At 36.1% G+C, this 23,026-nt stretch overlaps 1 protein-coding gene across 2 annotated transcripts in view; it reads right to left on the bottom strand.

Annotated features, from left to right (window-relative positions):
- The window catches only part of FNBP1L (formin binding protein 1 like), a 138,930-nt gene that overhangs the window by 66,569 nt on the left and 49,335 nt on the right, over positions 1 to 23,026 (bottom strand). For both annotated transcript variants that reach the window (XM_027114368.1, XM_027114369.1), the window contains exon 2: positions 4,092 to 4,207. In XM_027114368.1, coding sequence (XP_026970169.1) covers positions 4,092 to 4,207 — 116 coding nt within the window. The remainder of the gene's footprint in view (positions 1 to 4,091; positions 4,208 to 23,026) is intronic.

The following is a 23,026-nucleotide window of genomic DNA, read 5'->3' as shown; positions in this document are numbered from 1 at the left end:
TTATAAATTTATCAGAAGAATGACTGATTTCAGTTTTTTATGTCCACAAACAAAAAACATTCTACCAAGTGATTCAAAGTCCCACTTATTATCCATGGATAATGGATAATGGACATGGACCATTAGTCCCACTTACTATCCATGGATAATGGACATGGTTCAATTGTTTTTTGTTTTTTATACAGCAGGTTCTTATTAGTTATCCATTTTATACATATTAGTGTATACATGTCAATGCCAATCTCCCAATTCAACACACCACCAGCACCACCCCCTGCTACTTTCCCCCCTTGGTGTCCATACGTTTGTTCTCTACATCTGTGTCTCTATTTCTGCCCTGCAAACCGGTTCATCTGTACCATTTTTCTAGGTTCCACATATATGCATTTATATACGGTATTTGTTTTTCTCTTTCTGAATTACTTCACTCTGTATGAGTCTCTAGATCCAGCCATGTCTCTACAAATGACCCAATTTCGTTCCTTTTTATGGCTGAGTAATATTCCATTATACACACACACACACACACACACACACACACACACACACACACACATCTTCTTTATCCATTCATCTGTCAATGGGCTCAACTGTTTATAACTATGTCTCCAAACATGATTAGATGCTTTATTTTTTTTATTCCTGTCCTCAAACCACTACCAAAAATGAACCAATACCAAACTAAAATAAAATTAAACCAAAGCCATCAAAACAGAAGACAGAGAATAAACTAGGAGTGCCAAAATTATACTGCAAATTAAATTTATGCAAATAAAAAATATATATTTACAAAAAATATATTGCAAAATTTAATCCTGCAATATATTTGAAATGTAAATGTTTAATATAGTTGAATATAGTTGTTTTTCAGGAGACAAAAGAGCTGCCTCACTATGAAAAGAAACTGTCCTCTGCAGTAGCAAAAACAGGAGGGAGTCAACCAAAAGAATTTTTCCCATTAAAGAAGAAATAAACAAGGTACACTTCTTCCCTTTGGACAAAACAGATACTATAAAGAGTAGCTGATAATCCAGTCATTTACTAAGCATTCATCCAAAGCAGCAAATCTCAATGTAGAGAAAGGGAAGGGAGTAGATGGTTTTCAAGTTACACAAGCCTCCTCCCAACTTTTCCTTATTGGAATTCCTCAACACCTTCCAATAATCCTGCTCTTGCTGAGAATCACTGCAAGTGAGAGCCACTGTTAGGATGAACATGTACTAAATTTCTTTAGTCTGCTGGGACAGAAAAAAGATGCACATCACTTAACCTGAGCGTCTGTACATGACAAAACCTACTTTCTCACTATAAAATTATATTTTCATATCATGGAATTGTGGGTTCTAGCCACTCCTGCTTCAAAGAAGTGGTGTTAAAATCTCTTTTTGCAAGTTAAGTGAAAATTATAACCGTTATTATCAGTCACAAAACAGAAAGGCAAACAAGTGTGCCATTTGATTACAGTCCTGTTACTCCGGTAAAACCTTGGCCATCCTGAAACTCTTGAGGCCCAAGTTATTTTGGACAATTAAACATTGCAGAATGCTGAAGGTTTACCTTATAAATTACCAATTTTTATTCTATAATTTGTGATAGGATTCTTTTGAAATATACCATCTTCTTTGCTTAAGATTACACAATTGTTGAAAAGACTTCAATAATTAAAAAATACAAGTAAAAAGTGTAAGTTCCTTCCCTTCTCATCCCCCCACTCTCATTCCTCAGAGGTAACCAGTGTAAAACAATTTGGGGTGTACCCTTTTAGACCTCTTCAGAATACATACAAATTTTACACATAGCTATATACTCAAGCTCAAGTAAGCAAGGAGGTCTTGCTGTACATTCAGTTCTGCAACTTGCTTTGTACACTGACAGACTGAGTAGCCTTTTAAATATGCTGCTACACCTGACTTTTTCAAATTGCATATTCCACAGTATTTTTCATGATTGCCTTACTGACAGGTACCTTTAGTCTGGAAACAATTTTTTCATCTGTTGTTTGCAATCTTTTAATCTTTTCTTTATTATTTGGCACTTCACACTGCCATAACATCACTGTACTGTCTGTAGCATTTTCTTTCTTCACTTCTATTGGAATACTTAGAAACCAGAAAACTTTAATGTGCTAGAGTTGAGATCAAATTATAAAGTAAATGAGGGAAATTTTTCATTGTTTACACATGAATACATTTTTTTATTCTTATTTTAACTTTTCAGAGGTCCTTAACGCTTCCAGATTCCTGAACGGTAAAGTTCCCAAGTCAAAACTTTTGGACAGGTAAAATATCATCACAATTATTATTAATATACTAGGTTCCCTGTTTATATTTTCATACAGAAATTCCTTGGTTTAAAAAAAACATAGGAAGCAAATGGATCATGAAATCAGCATGAAGCTACTATTTCAATAGATGTCATATTAGTAGTATGTATATCATTATAAACATAAGTAACCTACTCATCATACTAGTCTATTTCATCCCTACACCCAGTCAGCTCCTTGCATAAACTGCTATAAATGGTGGACATATGTGGTTTATCACTCAAATATCCCCCTTCCTTCTGTGATCCACTACCTTAAATTTCTTTTGGGCACCTATCCCTCCCCCAACCATTAGCTAAAAATCAATCTAATATTCTCATTTCGGTGAATTGTTCAGGATAAGCATATAATCTAACCAGGGCCAGCAAGACAAAAGGAGACTTTTGCTGGGATTTCTGGAGAAAAGAAGTTGATACACACTTGTACTCTGCTCTCCTTCCATCTTCTTCCTCTCCCTTTCACTTTCTTCCTTCCCCCTTTCCTTCCCTCTCTTCTCCCCCAAATGCACAAAAGAGAAGACCATCATTCTTCCCCAGGATCTGGGGGGTATGAAGATAAGAAATCTAGAGCTATGGGGGTAAAAAGGATGGTACTGAATGAAATCTGAGGATAAAAGCAACAAGGGGAAGCAGAGCCAAGAAATGGCGCCTAGACACATTTGACCCATTAGTCAAAATATGTCTAGAGACTTTTCACTCATGTGTGCCTTGTGGGTTGTATTTTTCTGTTACTATGCAATATAAAGAATCCTAACCCCTACAGCTAGAACCTTATATTGTTGTCTAGTCTTCAAGCTTCAAACACCATTTTTATTGAATACGTTGCAGCAAAACTACTTGTCAGGTTGTGGTCTAACAACGATTTTCTGCTTAAACAAAATCTTAAGACAAATTCCATTTGAGATTAAAATTTTCCCTTTAAAACTTTTATCTCCTAACACATATTCCAAAATCACTTTCATCAGTAATATCTATCTATCTATCTCTTTATTTATGGCCGCGTTGGGTCTTCATTGCTGTGTGTGGATTTTTCTCTAGTTGCGGAGAGCGGGGGCTACTCTTCGTTGTGGTTCACGGGCTTCTCATTGCGGTGGCTTCTTTTGTTGCAGAGCACAGGCTCTAGGTACATAGGCATCAGCAGTTGTGGCTCGCGAGTGCTAGAGCACAGGCTCATCAGCAGTTGTGGCTCGCGAGCTCTAGAGCACAGGCTCAGTAGTTTTGGTGCACGGGCTTAGTTGCTCCACAGCATGTGGGATCTTCCCGGACCAGGGATCGAACCAGTGTCCCCTGCACTGGCAGGCGGATTCTTAACCACTGTGCCACCAGGAAGTCCCTATATATCTAGTTTTTGACAGAAACTCAGCTCATCACACTCACTTTCTAAGTGTTCGAAACTCTAAAGAAATGAGAAACTGGAGAACTCTTCAACGTTTTGCAAAGATTACTAAAGCAAAAGGTTACAGGGGAATAAAACTGTAAAGCACAGAATACCCAGGTATTTCTTTTTCCTGGAATATTGCTTCCTGATTTTATGACTTTAAGTATCTTTCTGGAATGAAAGCTACTCATGATCTAGCTAGCCAATATTCCTTCTGATACTAGGCAATGATTTAATTAAGTTAGTCATTAAAACAAACCAGTTAGCTAATTCAATCTAACTCTGATGACAAACACAGAATTTAACCTCTGGTATATCACATTTATCTAACATCCAACTATTTAAACATGTAATTTCATTTCTGAGAACTGAAAAAAAAAATGTAACTTACCTCAATTGTTTTGCATAGTTCTGTTCAATTTCTATCCTCTCTTTAACAAATTTGGCATATCTTTCCAAGAAGTCAATTCCCCATTGTGTATGCTTGTCTAAGCTGTCGAACTGATCCTAGAAAAGGAAGGTAAAATCACACTGAAAAGTCTAAAATTTTATTCACAAATATCTTAACCAGCTTCTGTCCAGGCAATGAGGTATGAAAAGAGAAACTTAGGCTCTTCTGCTGGTCCCCACCAATCCCATCCTTTAAGGCCTAGACAGAAATAGGTTCTTCAGCATAAATCATGCTATTTTTATGCCTGAGTATCTTTACACATGTGGTTCCCCCTGGCTGCAACACTCTCCACACATCATCTCCTTTCAATTAACTCTTTATTCCTCCTTTGAGATTCAGTTCAGGCATTATGTCCTACAGAAAATGAGGCACTATGTCCTACAGAAAATGGCCCTAAAAATCTCAGACTGGGCTAAGTGGTCTTTCTCTAACTCCCCAAGGTTCCCTATAAATTACTGTCTGTTCACTTGCAATACTATATTGAGAGCAGAAGCCATGTATTATTCTACTCTGAACTCCTAAGGCACAAGCACTATGCCTGGCACCACAGCAGGCTCTCAGTGAAGAATAATTTGAACAGAATCAAATAAACTTGGGTTCAGATTCTGGGCTCTGCATGTTTACCATATATTTTGACCTTGGGCAAGTTACCAAGGCTCTTTATACTCTTTCCATCTTAACATGGGAGTCCCATCACGTACCTCAGTAGGATTATACTGATGTCATAAAGTGTTATACAGTGCAGTAAACATGATACTAACACATAAAAATCACTGTCCTGAAAGGCTCTTTGCCTTCAAAAGATATCCCCTTCTACCTGAAAAACCACCATTTCCTATTCTTCAAGAATAATCTCCATATTGGCTAATAACTTGGTGCTCTCTACATCTCCCATATCAAAAATCTGTAATTCTGGCAAAATATTCAGATATCATCCCTTTCTATATCTCTAGTTGTTTTATTTTTCCAAATCATCCATGGTTTAATCACATGTGCTATTTACAAATGAATCATCTCAAAATCTTTGCCTTTTATCTCTTTCCCTACCTTAAATCATTATAAAATTCTACCCATAAAGGTAAAGTCTATCTAAACAGAGATAGAATTCATCTAGCTATCATAGTTTGGTATTACTACTCTAATTCTATTCTTTCATGCATCTTTTTCATTATTATTTGGCTACCAAAGTAGATTTGAAAACAGCAAGAGAATGCACTGCTCAGTAAACTTAATTGGTGTATTAGTAATATTTCCCATTATAAATTGGAATTCTATTTCAAATTGAAAAACTCTCAACAACAACAACAAAACATTCCAGAAAAAGAATAGTCTAAAGCTGAAACAATCATCCTTCATTTTCCAAAATGCTTCAAAGGCTTCTTCCCATCATCCTCTTCATCAAATTTTATATTAAACTTCCTTTATCTTCTAGATGAAATCTCCAAAAATTTTTATTATATACCCTAATCAGTAAAAATTCTGAACAAATACCCCTATATGTATATTTGTCTATAAATTATATATATACTATTCTATTATGTTATTATGAAATCCACAAAAATAGAAATTTTAAAAAGAAATGAAAATGAAATAAACATCATTTTAAATAGCTTTTTGAAACTTATTTAACAAACAAAAGCCCTGGGGCCATAACTTTTTAAAATATTAACAATTTTAGTGAGAGCAATGAATTCAGCATGCTTCATTACTTCTAAAATCTTGGTTTAATATTTAATGGCAAAGCAATCTGAAAGCCTTGGTTCTAAACTGGAACATTTAGATTTAGTGGTTGTCACAGCTGGGGAAACAAATGACACCTCACAAAGATATAAGATTAAAAGGTCTAAATGGAAAAAGTCCACTGTTGACTATACCTTCCAATTCCTTTTTATGCAAAAATTTGGCTTAATCAGAAAACACTGCATCTTTATATTTTAACAATAATTTCAGTGAAGTTTTAAACTCTGCTGAAACTGACTGTAATATGATTTTATGTGTCAATTTGGCTGGGCCACACTGCCCAGATATTTGGTCAAATATTATCAGATGTTTCTGTGAAGGTGTTTTGGAATGAGATAATATTTAAATTGCTTAATTTGGAATATGTAAAGCACATTACCCTTCATAATGTGGGTGGGCCTCATTCAATCAGTTAAAGGACTTACTAGAACAAAAACTGATCTACCTCCTTCAAGAAAAATGCTGCCAGTAGGCTGCCAACAGACTGTCTTTGGGCTAGAACTGCAACTCTTCCCTGGGCCTACCTTGCAGAGTTTGGACTTGTCAAGCCTCCAAAATCATGTGACCCAATTACTTATAAATCAATTCCTCTCTCTCTCTCTCTCTCTCTCTCTCTCTCTCTCTCTCTCTCACACACACACACACACACACACACACATCCTTGGTTCACACTGACTTTAAAACAAGCAATAAATTTCTTTTAATGTTTTAAGTGTGCAGATACAGTAGTTGCAGGTGACATCATTTTTAGCAACAAAATTCTACAATGATGAATGCATTTCCAAACATTCATCATCAAAATTCTTTTTCCATAGCTCAAGTTTCTTTGGAAAAGTAACTATACATTCACTACTAAAGTTTCCCTTTTATCTTGAAAAACCAGATTTTCTCAAAAGTACCTGCTAGGAAAGCATATTACTAACAGCCACTTATTAAACATCAACAAATTAGAAACAACAGGAGATGAACAGCAAACCTGTGTGAAACAAAGTTTTTCAATAGTCTCTCACCATTTCATTTGGAAATACTGTAAAAAGTCTACTATATTTCAAAGGTATTATTTTTATAAAATTAACCATAATAAAAATATGCTGTAATATTCTGTGGACTTCTCACGTTAATTCCCTTTGCTTACCTATAAATGATGAAGTAAATAAATTGCAACCATATCCCAATTTCCTTTTTAAAGGAAATTATTAATGCACTGCTTTATCAGTGGTTATTACATGGTTTTTTCATAAAACACTGTTCAAGTCACTTCCTTTTGAGAATAAATCTTCAACACATCTTTCCTTTAGTGGTTCACAAAAACAGTACTTCAAAATATAATTCATTATCAAAACAGAATCTAGCAAACGTTGTAAGCTGAGATATTAGAAATATGTGTACTATAATAAACTGTATAGCAAATTTTCAGCATATAATTTTTCTTAAAATATATTTCTTTACTCAACAAACAGTATTTGTTGAGATCATTAGTTAGTCACCATGTTGTTTTACACATATCACCATTTTTACCACAAAAGGAAAAGTAAGAACATTTTTAATAGCATGCTTTTTTTTTTTTTCCCACACCACGATGTTAGGGGATCTTAGTTCCCCGACCAGGCACTGAACCTGGGCCCTGGGAGTGAAAGTGCAGAGTCCTAATCACTGGACACGAGGGAATTCCCAGCATGCTGTCTTTTACCATTAACTCTGAAATTTCAAGAGGATTCCAGTCAGTCAGGTTTACTGCAGCATTATTCATAATAAGCAAAAGTTGGAAACCACATGTCCATCAACAGATGAATGGATAAACAAAATGTAGTGTATACGTACAATGGAATATTACTCAGCCTTAAAAGGATATTCTGACACATACTACAAAATGGATGAATCTTGAAGATATTATGCTAAGTGAAATAATCTAGACACAAAAGGACAACTACTGAATGACCTCATTTATGTGAAGTACCTAAAGCAGTCAAATGCATATAGACAGAAAGTAGAAGGTGGTTGGTTCCCAGGGGCTAAGGGCAGGGAAGAATGGGGAGTTACTGTTTAATGGGTAGTTTCCATTTGGGAAGATGAAAAAAGTTCTGGAGACGGATGGTGGTGATGACTGCACAACACTGGGAGTATACTTAAAGCCAAAAAACTGTACGCTTGAAACGGTAAACGTAATGTTACCTATATTTTACTACAATGAAAAATATTTGTCAATAAATTCAAGGAAATTTAGTACAGTCTTCATTGGTTATCACATGATTTTAAGCATCACTTTTAAAAAAAGAGCAGAGGTCAGGGTGGCCAAGGTGCCAGAGTAGGAAGGCCCTGAGCTCACCTCCTCCCAAGGGCACACCAAAATTACAACTATTTACAGAGCAACTATTTATGAAAAAGACCAAAAGACTAGCAGAAAAGATCTACCACTAAAGATATAAAGAAGGAGCCATAATGAGACAAGTAGGAGGAGCAGAGATGCAGTACAGTCAAGACCCATAGCCCCAAGTGGACCCACTTGGATATATAGGAGAATAATTACAACTGCAAAAGTTCTGGCCAAGGAGCCCCGCATTGGGATCCCCAGCCCAGGTGTCCTGCACCAGAAATACAAGCATCCAGAACGTTTGGCTTTGAAGGCCAGTGGGGCTTACTTTCAGAGAACCAGAGAGCTGAGGGAAATAGAGAAACATCCACTCTTAAAGGATGCACACAAAATCTCACACATTCCGGGACCCAAGGCAGAAGCAGTAATTTGAAAGGAGCCCAGGTCAGAACCTACTGTTAATGTTGGAGAGACTCCTAGAGGGGTAGGAGGCAACTGGAGCTCACCCTAGGGACATAGACAATGGCAGAAGCAATTTAGGGGAGCTCGTTCTACCATGAAGACATTGGTGCTGGCAAGTGACATTTTGAATCCTCCCTCTAGCTTATTAGCAGGGACCTGACCCTGCCCAACACCCTCTCAGCACCAGTACTGGGATGCTTCAAGCCAAGCAGCCAGCCAGGCAGGGATACAGTCCCACCTAACAGCAGGCTGACACCAGCCCCGAGAAACCTTGGATCCAGCCCCAAACACAAGCAGGCCAGCACCAACTTTGCAACACTTCAGACCCTGCAGCCAGCCATGTCAGGAACAGTCCCCACACACCAGCAGGCAGACAATAGATCTGGAACCCCAGCCCCACAACCACCCACGTGAGGGACCACCCAGGGCTCTGCGGCCAGAAGCCTCATTATCCAGCTCCACCCACCAGTGGTCGGCAGTCTCTGCACAAGGCAGGGCCTGGCAACCAACCAGACCAAAGGCAAACCATGCCTACCAGACCACCCAGAGTCATCAGCCCACCAAAACAGAGGGACCCACACAGCCCATATAGTGTTTACCACTGGAGCATACAGCTCTGGTGACCAGAGGAAAGTGTGCTGCTGGGATGCACTGAATGTATCCTACAAAAGGCCACATCTCCAAGGTTAGGAAGTGTAACCAACTTACCAAACACACAGAAATAGAAACAGTAAGTTAGTCAAAATGAGGCAAGAGAGGAGTATTTTCCAAATGAAAGAATGAGATAAAACCCCAGAATAAGAACTAACTGAAGTTGAGATACGCAATCTAGCTAATAGAGTTCAAGGTAATTATGACAAAGATGTTCAAAGAAATTGGAATAATAATGGACAAAGAGAATGAGAAGTTAGAAGTTCTAACAAAGACTTAGAAAATATAAAGAAGAATCAGAGATAAAGAATACACTAACTAAAAAATATACACGGAAACAACAGTAGATTAGATGATACAGAGGAATGGATCAGCGAGCTAAAGGACAGAGCAATGGAAATCACTGAAGCTGAAGAGAAAAACAAACAAACAAAAAGAATAAAAACAAATGAGGACAGTTTAAAAGACCTCTGGAACAACATCAAACACACTAACATTTGCATTAAAGGAGTCCCAGAAGGAGAAACAAAAGCGAGAAAGTGGCAGAGAACACATTTGAAGACACAACAGCTAAAAACATCCCTAACCTGAGAAAGGAAACAGACATCCAGGTCCAGGAAGCACAAGAGGATTAACCCAAAGAGGACCACTCCAAGACACACTATAATTAAAACAGCAAAACATAAAGAGAGAATATTAAAAGCAGCAAGGAAAAAGCAACAAGTTATGTACAAGGGAACTCCCATAAGGCTATCAGCTGACTTTTCAGGAAACGCTCTGCAGGCCAAAAAGAAGTGGCACAATATACTTAAAGTGATGAAAGGAAAAAACCTACAACCAAGAATACTCTACCCAGCAAGACTTTCATTCAGATTTGTTGGGAAATAAAAAGTTTTACAGATAAGCAAAAGCTAAAGGAGTTTAGCACCACCAAATCAGCTTTACAAGAAATGTGAATGGGACTTCTCTAAGTGAAAAAGAAAAGGCCACAACAAGAAATATAAAAATTATGAGAGGAAAAATATCATTGGCAAAGGCAAATATAAAGCAAGAGTATAAATAAATAAATAAATAAAGGATATTAAATCAACCACATATAAAGCTAGTAAGAAGGTTAAAAGACAAAGAAGTAAAATCATCTATATCCACAATAAGGAATACACAAAACAAAAAGATGTAATATATGATGTCAAAACAGTAAACGTTGGGGGGATAGGGGGAGTAAAAATGCAGAGTTGTTAAAATGCATTCAAACTTAAGAGATCAGCAACGTAAAATAATCATACATACATATATATACACACACAGATTTCTACATATAAACCTCACAGGAACCATAAACCAAAAATCTACAATAGATACACACACAAAAAAGAAAAAGGAATCCAAATACAGTATTAAAGACAGTCTTCAAACCAGAAGAGAAGAGAGCAAAAGAAGGAGAGGAACAAAGAAAGAACTACAAAAACAACCAACAAAATGGCAGTAAGTACATACCTATCAATAATTACTTTAAATATAAATGGACTAACTGCTCCAATTAAAACACTCAGGGTGGCTGAATGGATACAAAAACAAGACCCATATACATGCTGCCAACAAGACTCACTTCAGATCTAAACACACACACAGATAAAAAGTGAGACAATGGAAAAAGGTACTGCATGGAAATGGAAATCAAAAGAAAACCAGGGAAGCAATATTACATCAGACAAAACAGACATAAAAACAAAGACTATAACAAGAGACAACGACATTACTTAATGATCAAGGGATCAATACAAGAAGACATAACAATTGTAAATATATACTCAACTAACATAAGAGCATCTAAGTACATAAAGTAAATATTAACAGACATAAAGGGAGAAATTGACAGTAACACAATAATAGTAGGGGACTTTGACACCCCAATTACATCAAAGGACAAACAATGAGACAGAAAATCAATAAGGAAACACTGGACTTAAATGATACATTAGACCAGATGGATTTAATTGATATAGAGAACATTCCATCTGAAAGCAGCAGAAAACACATTCTTTTCAAGTGTACATGGAACATTCTCCAGAATAGATCACATGCTAGGCTTCGAACAACTCAATAAATTTAAGAAGATTAAAATCCTATCAAAAATCTTTTCCAACTACAACACTATGAGACTAGAAATCAACTATAAGAAAAACACTGCAAAAACCACAAACACGTGGAAGCTAAACAATATGCTACTAAACAACCAATGGATCACTGAAGAAATAACAAAAAGAAATTTTAAAAATACCTGTAGACAAGTGAAAATGAAAACACAACAACCCAAAATCCACAGGACACAGCAAAAGCAGTTCTAAGAGGGAAGTTGATAGCAATACAAGCCAACCTCAGGAAACAAGAAAAATCTCAAGAACAAATACAACCCAAAGTTAGTAGAAAGAAAGAAATCATGAAGACCAGAACAGAAATAAATAAAACTGACTTAAAAAAAAAAAAAACGAAACTAAGGGCTGATTCTTTAAAATGAAAAATAAGACACTAACCAGACCTATGAAGAAAAAAAAAGAGAGAGAATGAGGGGGTCCAAATCAACAAAATCAGAAATGATGAACAGATTTCTAGGTACGTACAATCTCCCGAGACTGAACCAGGAAGAAATAGAACTATCAACAGACCAATTACCAGTAATGAAATTGAATCAGTAAACAAAAAACTCCCAGCAAACAAAACTCCAGGACCAGATGGCATCACAGACAAATTCTACCAAACATTTAGAGAAGACTTAACACCTATCCTTCTCAAACTGTTCAAAAAACTACAGAGAGGGCTTCCCTGGTGGCGCAGTGGTTGAGAGTCCGCCTGCCGATGCAGGGGACACAGGTTCGTGCCCCGGTCCGGGAGGATCCCGCATGCCATGGAGCGGCTGGGCCCGTGAGTCATGGCCACTGAGCCTGCACGTCCAGAGCCTGTGCTCCGCAGCGGGAGAGGCCACAGCAGTGAGAGGCCCGCGTACCACAAAAAAAAAAAACTGCAGAGAAGGAACACTTCTGAACTCATTCCATGAGGCCACCATCACCCTGATACCAAACTCCCAGACAAAAATATCACAGAAGAAGAATATTAGAGGCCAATATCACAGATGAACACAGATGCAAAAATCCTTAAAAATACATTATCAAACCGAATTCAACAAGACATTAAAAGTATCATACACCATGATGAAGTGGGATTTATCCCAGGGATGCAAAGATGGTTCAATATCCACAAATCAATCCATGTGATACACCATATTCACAATCTCAAGAATAAAAAAAAAATCACATGATCTTCTCAACAGATACAGAAAAAGCTTCTGACAAAATTCAACACCCATTTACGATAAACTCTCAACAAAGTGGTATAGAGCAAAAACATCTCAACATAATAAAGGCCATATATGACAAGTCCACAGCTAACACACACTCAATGGTGTTCCTCTAAGATCAGGAACAAGACATGGATGCCTACTCTCATCACTTTTATTCAATATAATATTGAAGTCCTTGACACAATCAGACAAGAGAAAGAAATAAAAGGAATCCAAACTGGAAGGAAGATGTAAAACTATCACTGTCTTCAGATGACATGATACTATACAAAGAAAATCCTGAAGACAGCACCAAAAAAACCACTAGAACTAACTAATGAATTCGGTAAAGATGAAGAATACAACATTAATATACACAAATCTACTGCAATTCTATACACCAACAACAAACTATCAGAGAGAGTAATTAAGAAAACAATCCATTTACAATTGCACCAGAAAGAATAAAATACCTATGAATAACTCTAACTAAGGAGGTAAAAGACCTTAACTCATAAAAGTATAAGACACTGATGAAAGAAACTGAATACAACACAAACAAATGGGGAAGATATACCGTGCTCATTGATAGGAGGAATTAATACTGTTCAAATGCCCATACTACATAAGGAAATCTACAGATTCAATGCCAGGCCTATCAAAATACCAATGGCATTTTTTTCCCACAGAACTATAACAAACAATTCTAAAATTTGTATGGAAACATAAAAACTCCCATACAGCCAAAACAATCTTGAGAAAGAAGAACAATGCTAGAGGTATCATGCTCCCTGGCTTCAAAGTACACTACGGAACTACAGTAATCAAAACAGTATGGTAGGGACGTCCCTGGTGGCACAGTGGTTAAGAATCCGCCTGCCAATGCAGGGGACGTGGGTTCGAGACCTGATCCAGGAAGATCCCACATGCTGCGGAGCAACTAAGCCTGCGTACCACAACTACTGAGCCTGTACTCTTGAGCCTGTGTGCCACAACTACTGAAGCCCATGCACCTAGAGCCCGTGCTCCGCAACGAGCCACCACAATGAGAAGCCCGCACACCGCAACAAAGACTAGCATCACTTGCCACAACTAGAGAAAGCCTGTGCGCAGCAACAAAGACCCAACACAGCCATAAATAAATAACTAGATAAAATTTATTTTTAAAAAAACAGTATGGTTCTGGCACAAAAACAGACACAGATCAATGAAACAGAACAAACAGTCCAGAAAGAAACCCACCCTTTAATGGTCAATTAATCTTTGATAAAGATGGCAAGAACATACAATGAAGAAAAGACAGTCTCTTTGATAAATGGTGTCGGGAAAACTGGACAGCTACATGCAAAAAGTCAAACTGGACTACTCTCTCATATCATGCACTAAAATTAATTCAAAATGGATAAAAGACTTAAATGTAAGACCTGAAACCATAAGGCTTTGAGAGGAAAACGCAAGCAGTAAGCTCTTTTATATCAGTCTTACTAATATTTTTTTTTTTTGGATATGTCTCCTCAGGGAAGGGAAACAAAAGCAAAAATAAAACAACTGGGACTACATCAAACTAAAAAGCTTTTGCACAGCAAAGTAAACTATCAACAAAATGAAAGAGCCACCTACTGAATGGGAGAAGATATTTGCAAACAATATATTAAATAAGGGATTAATATCCAACATATAGAAAGAACTCATACAACTTAAGATAAAAAATACAAACAACCCAGTTTTATAAAAAAGGCAGAGGATCTGAATAAACATTTTTCCAAAGAAGACATACAGATGGCCAACAGGCACACAAAAAAGATGCTCAACATCACTAATCATCAGGGAAATGCAAATCAAAACCACAATGAGATATCACCTCACACTTGTCAGAATGGCTATTATCAAAAAGACAACAAATAACAAGTACTGGTGAGGATGTAAAGGGATTCCTTGTGCACTACTGGTGGGGATGTGAACTGGTTCAGCCACCGTAGAAAACAGTATGGAATTTTCTCAAAAAACTAAAAATAGAAGTACCATATGATATAGGAATTCCACTCCTGGGTATTTACCTGAAGAAAAAAACACTGATTAGAAAAGATATATGCACCACTATGCTCACTACACCATTATTTACAATAGCCAAGACGTGGAAGCAACCTAAGCGCCCATCAATAAATGAATGGATAAAGAAGATTTGGCATACATATACAATGGAATATTACTCAGCCATAAAAAATGAATGAAATTTTGCAATTTGTGACAACATGGATAGACCTAAACAGTATTATGCTAAGTGAAATAAGTCAGACAAAGACAAATAGTGTGATTTCACTTATGCATGGAATCTAAAACAACACAATGAACAAGCATAACAAAACAGAAACAGACTCAAAGATACAGAGAACAAACAGGTGGTTGCCAGAGGGGAGGGGGATGGGGGCAGGAAAGAAACAGGTGAGGGAGATTAAGAGGTTCAAACTTTCATTTGAAAAATACATGAGTCATGGGGATGAAATGTACAGTGTCGGGAATATAGTCAATAACTATGTGATATCTTTGTGTGGCGACATGTTGTAACTAGACTTACTGTGATCATTTTGAAAGGTAGGGAAATATCAAATCACTATGTTGTGCAACAGGAACGAACATAGAGCTGTAGGTCAATAATACTTCAAAACAAAACAAATTCATAGAAAAAGAGATCAGATTTGTGGTTACCAGAGGGGGAGTTGGGGGAACTGAATGAAGGCAGTCAAAAGGTACAAAATTCCCTTGTAAGATAATTACTAAGGAATGTAATGTACAACATGACAAATATAATTAACACTGCTGTGTAGTACATATGAAAATTGTTAAAAGAACAAATCCTAAGAGTTCTCATCCCAAAGAAAAAGTGTTTTATATTTCTTTAATTTCATATCTGTATGAGATGATGGATGTTCACTAAACTTGTTGTGATGATGATTTGACTTACATAAATGATTATCACAAGTCAAATCAATATGCTGCATATCTTAAACTTATACAGTGCTGTATATCAATTATATCTCAAACTGGAAAAAAATGCAGACGTCATAATCTGGATTCTTATTTTTCAAACTCTCAATAATTATGATAGCTTCACATTATCATTATCTGATATCAAAAGATACAAAATACATTCAGGGCAAGTTTTATGACGAACACGAACAGATTAGTGGCCATATTTCAAATAATCTTCTCAATAATCTCTGGGAGGGAGGCCACCTCTAGTCCACATGATTATATAACCACTGTGTAATATGGAAGAACAAATATGACTCCATATTGGATCTATTTCTTTTACTTTAACCTTTGTATTCTATCAATTGCTCTTACTGCAAATTAAGAATGTTGCTTATAACCTGAATTATACAGGATAGCCCATTCTCAAGGCCAGTCTGACCTTTCAAGGTATGACAATTTTCTATTCAACGTAGAGATAAAAAGTTGCAGAAACAGAGAATAACATTTATCCTGTTGGAGGTTTATAGGAACATCGTGACTGGACCTACATAGATAGCTGCAAGAACAAAGGATCCGGCACCAAGAAGTTTGCAGCAACCAATCACTGTCCCTCCCCTTTTAGTATCAAAGAAGCCTGAATTCTAACTGTGGTAAGATGGTTCTTTGGGACACTAGTCCACCATCTTCTCGGTCTGCTGGTTTCCTTAATGAATCACTATTCCTTGCCCGAACAATTCACCTCTTGATTGACGGGCCTGTCGTCTGTCATGGGATGAACAGCATGAGCTTGGACTTGGTAACAACTGTATTTTCTTTTCTAATAAACATTGTTTATATTTTTTCTCAAACACATTAACATGAGAAACATCAGTTTTGCCATTTCTTACCATTTGCCTATGATCACATTATACTATTCTATTTAATCCATGGTTTGTTTGTATAAAATGTTGAGTCAGCAGACAAGACTGCAGTGTCAATTCATACTTAAAATACAAGTAAAGTGCTGTTTATTATATATTAGATAACATATAAATAGACGCTCTAAGCTCTTTTCTCCCTTTCTCAGTGATCATCTTGTGCTCTACTTTGAAGACTCCTGCTTTAAAGTATGCATTAACATCTGATCTTTATCAAGTCCTCCTTACCCTACTGATATGGTCTTACTGTTTTTCTGTTATCTTTACCTTCTGTTGTATCCACATAGAATTCCAGTTTTCTATTTAAGTTAATCACCTTCCAAATTAAATTTAGAATACATTAAGCCAAATTTACATATTCCCCTAAGTCTATTTCAAGCTCTTTCAGGTTTCCCAAAGAAAAATTAAATCATCTAAAGGATTTGGGGGACTTCCCTGGTGGTCCAGTGGTTAAGACTCTGCTTCCACTGCAGGGGGCGCAGGTTCCATACCTGGTCGGGCAAACTAAGATCCTACATGCCGCAGAAAAAAAGAAGAATTTGGTATCTGAGATCTGTGTCAGACTATTTAAAAAGTTTTAATGTCATTCCTATTTTCTCCAATACTGAAAACACTCATACTATAATTCAACTGGACAGAACCTTGGGCTATATCTATATATTAACTCTCTAAAAGGTATTTTTAGAGTTGCTCACCATAACAAACATATAAAAGCTAACCTATTCAGAATACTGAGAAAGTACGGTCAAATTTTATTTTTCAGTTAGTGAAGGTTAAGTTACAAGCTATAAAATCTCTTTGGATACAATTCTTAATTTTTAATGTTGATTTTGAAAGTGTTCAAAAATATCACTGGCGAACTGAACAAACAGAAGATATTAGAGAAGCACAATAGTTAAGTTAATTATATTTGACAGCTTTACATATTTTTCAGTAAATAGATCCGCAATAAAAGCCAACTAAAAGCATAGCAATCAGCATTAAAAGGTAGAATAGGACTTCCCTGGTGGCGCAGAGGTTAAGAATCCACCTGCCAATGCAGGGGACACGGGTTTGATCTCCGGTCCGGGAAGATCCCACATGCTGCGGAGCAATTAAGCCCGCGCACCACAACTACTGAGCCTGCACTCTAGAGCCCGTGAGCCACAACTACTGAAGCCCGTGCATCTAGAGCCCATGCTCCGCAACAAGAGAAGCCACCACAATGAGAAGCTCCCACTCACCGCAACTAGAGAAAGCCCACGTGTAGCAACGAAGACCCAACACAGCCAAAAATAAATAAATTAATTAATTAAAAATAAATAAATAAAAGGCAGCATAAAAGCAAGATATACATGTTTGAATACAAGTGAAACAAAGTTCTCTGCTTTGTAAACATTTGGGGGGAAAATGTGTCTTGAAAAAAAAGTGCCTCTAAAAAATGGAAGTCTTGAAATAGAAAAATTTAAATATTATCATACTATATAGCCCTGTTATAAATTACTTTTTGCCTCAAATTGTAAATCCACAAACCGTAAATAAGACTTTATGTCAAATATAGATTTAATGTCATACCATTCAATACAGAAGAAACATTTTTTAAGATAAATTTTATTTAACCCATTGAACAACATATCTGGGTTTTCAACTAGATGTTTTAATTACAATACATTAAGAAACAACATAAGTGTGACAACCTCTAAACATTCAAGAGTGATTAATATCTTAAAAGGAAGTGAGGAGAGAAACTAACTTAGCACTATTCATATAAATAATAAAAAGGCAAAGTAAATAGTAAGAGATCCAAACAAGATTCATGCTTGAAATGTTAAAATATTCAGTGAACAAATGTCCATTTTAAATTCTATAACTTTACTAGATATTTTACATTTTTCTAAGCAGGACTCAAAGCAGACCAATTTTGAAATTCCAAGGAGGGGGGAAACACTCTAAAGTTGGTCTCATTACTCTGAATCCAAGGCACAACGTACGATAACAAAGTACAAGTTTGCTTTTCATTTTTATATACCAGTTTCCAAACAATCATTCAAATAGCATCATTTGTTTATTTTGGAAATTAAGCCCTTGTCGGTCCCATCATTTGCAAATATTTTCTCCCAGTCTGTAGGCTGTCTTTTCATTTTGTTTCTGGTTTCCTTTGATGTGCAAAAGCTTATAAGTTTCATTAGGTCCCATTTGTTTATTTTTGCTTTTATTTCTATTGCCTTGGGAGACTGACCTAAGAAAACACTGCTACAAACCATGTATGTCAGAAAATGTTTTGCCTATGTTCTCTTCTAGGAGTTTTATGGTGTCTTGTTTTAAGACGTACATGGTAGTAATGTTTTTGAGTTTATTTTTGTGTATGGTGTGAGGGTGTGTTCTAGCTTCATTGATTTACATGTGGCTGTCCAACTTGCTGAAGAGAACTGTCTTTTCCCCATTGTATAGTCTTCCCTCCTTTGTCAAAGATTAATTGTCCATAGGTGTGTGGATTTATTTCTGGGCTCTCTATTCTGTTCCACTGATCCAAATGTCTGTTTTTGTACCAATACCACACTTTTTGTTTGTTTTTTACTTTTTATTTTATACTGAAGTATAGTTGATTAACAATGTTGTGTTAGTTTCAGGGGTACAGCAAAGTCACTCAGTTATACATATACATGTATCTACTCTTTTTCAAATTCTTTTCCCATTCAGGTTATTACAGATATTGAGCAGAGTTCCCTGTGCTATATAGTAGGTCCTTGTTGGTTATCTATTTTAAATATAGCAGTGTGAATATGTCAATCCCAAACTCCCAATCCATCCCTCCTGTTCTGATTACTGTAGCTTTGTAGTATTAAGTCTGGGAGGATCATGCTTCCAGCTTTGTTCTTTTTCTTCAGGGTTGCTTTGGCAATTCTGGGTCTTTTATGGTTCCATAAAATTTAGGATTATTTGTTCTAGTTCTGTGACAAATGTCATGGGTATTTTGATAGGTATTGCATTAAATCTGTAGATTGCTTTAGGTAGTACAGCCATTTGAACAATATTAATTCTTCCAATCCAAGAGCATGGGATATCTTTCCATTTCTTTGAGTCATCTTCAATTTCCTTTATGAATGTTTTGTAGTTCTCAGCATATAAGTCTTTCACTTCCTTGGTGAAGTTTATTCCTAAGTATTTTATTTTATTTTTTTAATGTGATTTTAAAAGGGATTGTTTGTTTACATTCCTTTTCTGATATTTCATTGTTAGTGTGAAGAAATGCAACCGATTTCTGTATGTTAACCTTGTATCCTGCTACCTGGTTGAATTCATTTATCAGTTCTAGTAGTTTTTGTGTGGAGTCTTTAGGGTTTTCTATATACAGTATCATGTCATCTTTGTATAATGACAATTTTACCTCTTCCCTATCAATTTGAGTACCTTTTATTTCTTTCTCTTGTCTGACTGCTGTGGCTAGGAATTCCAATACTATGTTTAAGAGAAGCAGTGAAAGTGGGCATCCTTATCTTGTTCTAGATTTTAGTAGGAAGGCTTTCAGCTTTTCACCATTGAGTATTATATTGGCTGTGGGTTTGTCATAAATAGTTTTTATTACATTGAGATATGTTCCCTGTATACAGCTCCTACAGTTCAATAACAAAAAACAAACAACCCAATTGAAAAATGGGCAGAAGACCTAAACAGACATTTCTCTGAAGACATACAGATGGCCAATAGGCACATGAAAATTAGCTCAACATCGTTAATTATTAGAGAAATGTAAATCAAAACTACAATGAGGTACCACCTCACACCAGTCGGAATGGCCTTCATTAAAAAGTCTACAAATAAATGCTGGAGAGGGTGTGGAGAAAAGGGAACCCTCCTACACTATTGGTGGGAATGTAAATTGGTGCAGCCCCTATGGAAAATAGTACAGAGGTTCCTCAAAAAACTAAAAATAGAGTTGCCATATGATCCAGCAATCCCACTCCTGGGCATATATCCAGATAAAGCTATAAGTCAAAAAGATACATGCACCCCTATGTTCATAGCAGCACTATTCACATTAGCTAAGACATGGAAGCAAACTGAACATCCATCAATAGGTGAATGGATAAGAAGATGTGGTATATATACACAATGGAATACTACTCAGCCATTAAAAAGAATGAAATAATGCCATTTGCAGCAACATGGATGGACCTAGAGATTATCATACTAGGAAGTAAATCAGAAAGAAAAAGACAAATACCATGTGATATCACTTATATGTAGAATCTAAAATGTGACACAAATGAACATATCTATAAGACAAAAACAGACTCACAGATATAGAGAACAGACTTGTGGTTGCCAAGGGAGAGGGGGGTGGAGGAGGGAAGGGTGGGGAGTCTGGAATTAGCAGATGCAAACTATATATATATCCTATATATAGGACGGATAAACAACAAGATCCTACTGTATAGCATAGGGAACTATATTCAATATCCTATGATAAACCATAATGGAAAAGAATATGAAAAATACATATATGCATAACTGAGCCACTTTGCTGTACAGCAGAAATTAAACACAACATTGTAAATCAACTATACTTCAATAAAATTTTAAAGAATTAAAAATAAAAAAGCAGAAAAACAAATAGCTTCATTTGTTCATAATGATTTTAGTATTTTTATGGAATTCGATGACTTAATAAATGTTAAAACCAGAAAAGGTAACAAAGTGAACTTCAACACACAGCCTAGCACATACAAGGCACTTACTCCCTGATTGAATAACCATTCTATTTATATATACTTTTGAATTTACAAAGTGTCTTCACATATATTACCAGATATCACCTACAAAACTCTATTGATAAGGCATTTTACAAATGAGAAAACCAAGTTTCTGAAATTAAGGACATCAACCTTTGACTCCAATCTCATTTTCTTTCTACTACAACATGCTATTATTTGATAAATAAGTATATAGTAATTAATGTTTATTAGTAAATAATGGTCCCAGACCCTTCATTTTATAAATATGGAAGCTGATGCCCAGAATGCTTACCTGATTTACTCATAGATGACTAGCAACCAAAATGGGATGGCACTAGATAATCTTTTTAAATCACTGCCAGTTTTTAGTGCCAGTTTTTAAATCACTGCCATTCTTAGTATCCAAATGAATAACTGTTATAAACAGTGTTATTTAAAATGATGCATTACTTTCACCAGGAGCGAAATATAAGACTGAAAAAAACTTTTTGATCACTGGGGAGCTACAATAAAAGGAACAAATTAAAAATCTCAAAGTTAGAAACTGTCTAATACAAACACACACTGAATGCCATAACCACTCTACAACATTCCTGATAAGAAGTCGTTCAGCGTTTCTTTAGTGGTCTTACCATGAATGAGTAAAACAACTTGGAAGCATGACAGAAGATGGCTGGAGATGGAGGAATGACTTCTACTACCACGAAATAAAGTACAAAGCTCTTAAATAAAAAAATAAGAATCAGAATCCTAAGGATTTAGGCCTTCAAAGGTAATACCTTCCAATCCCTTCGCACATCTCCCTGCTCCATGCCAGCAAATATTTTGGACTATGGAAAATGTTGGGGAAAGACGAACTAAAGAATTAAGCATTATTCTGAAACCACCTATGGATTAGAAATAAGTAAGAATATTAAGTCATCAAAAAAGGCAACTTATCCTCACTTCGCTATTCTTTCCACTTTCAGCACTGCTCTTATTTCTAGAATTTGTTCTGGATTACTATAGCCAAGTCCAACTTCTTCCATTTCCTTGCCTTAATCATCCCCTTACTTCCTTTTCCAAAACATTCATTCTTTCCACAGCTTCTGTGAAATGTATCTCTCCATCAGAGGTGGGCCGGGATTAAATGTTACCATTTCATATTTAAACTCAAGAAAGCTCTTGTTTCCTTCAGGCACTGTCTTTTAATTTTGTAAAATGGTTAAAGTTATTTTACCTTATTCATTTGGGAACAAAAGGAAAACACTAAATTAAAGCTGGCATCAACACCAACTTAAATGTCCACACCATTCAGCATAAATCAAATGAATTATATGTTGCTCCAAGATTCTACTGAATAGTAATAAGGGTGGTAATAAATTCTATATTTACTCAATCTTCTTACTTTTATCTATATAATGATATGTTTAATGTAGTTTAAATAAAAAGAACTATTTTATGTATCACAAAATATTGTAATTTTTTTAGAAGTCACTACTAAATATTCAATCCTTGTTTCTCTAATTACTTTGACACAGCCTTGCATCCAAATGAAGTCCCAGTAAAGTGCTTTCAGTAAAGCACCAAGGGTCACAACTGTTTAAAAAAACTTTCTTCACTAAAAAGCAGAATAATGACTTTGCTGTCCTAGTTTGGGCTTACTCTATGGCTCCAATTTTCTGCCAAAGTTTCTCCAGCACTTCTGAACACCAAAGTACTACCAAAAACATTTTTAAGATCTAACACAACTGACTTTTCTCATTCTTTGATTCACAAGGGACTGCGGA

The sequence above is a fragment of the Aethalodelphis obliquidens genome, unplaced genomic scaffold (assembly GCF_003676395.1).
Source record: "Aethalodelphis obliquidens isolate GAN/ISIS:26980383/991018 unplaced genomic scaffold, ASM367639v1 scaffold13, whole genome shotgun sequence".
Lineage (NCBI taxonomy): Eukaryota > Metazoa > Chordata > Mammalia > Artiodactyla > Delphinidae > Aethalodelphis > Aethalodelphis obliquidens.
The sequence above is the reverse complement of the archived record's forward strand: the minus strand, read 5'-3'. Positions and strand labels throughout refer to the sequence as shown.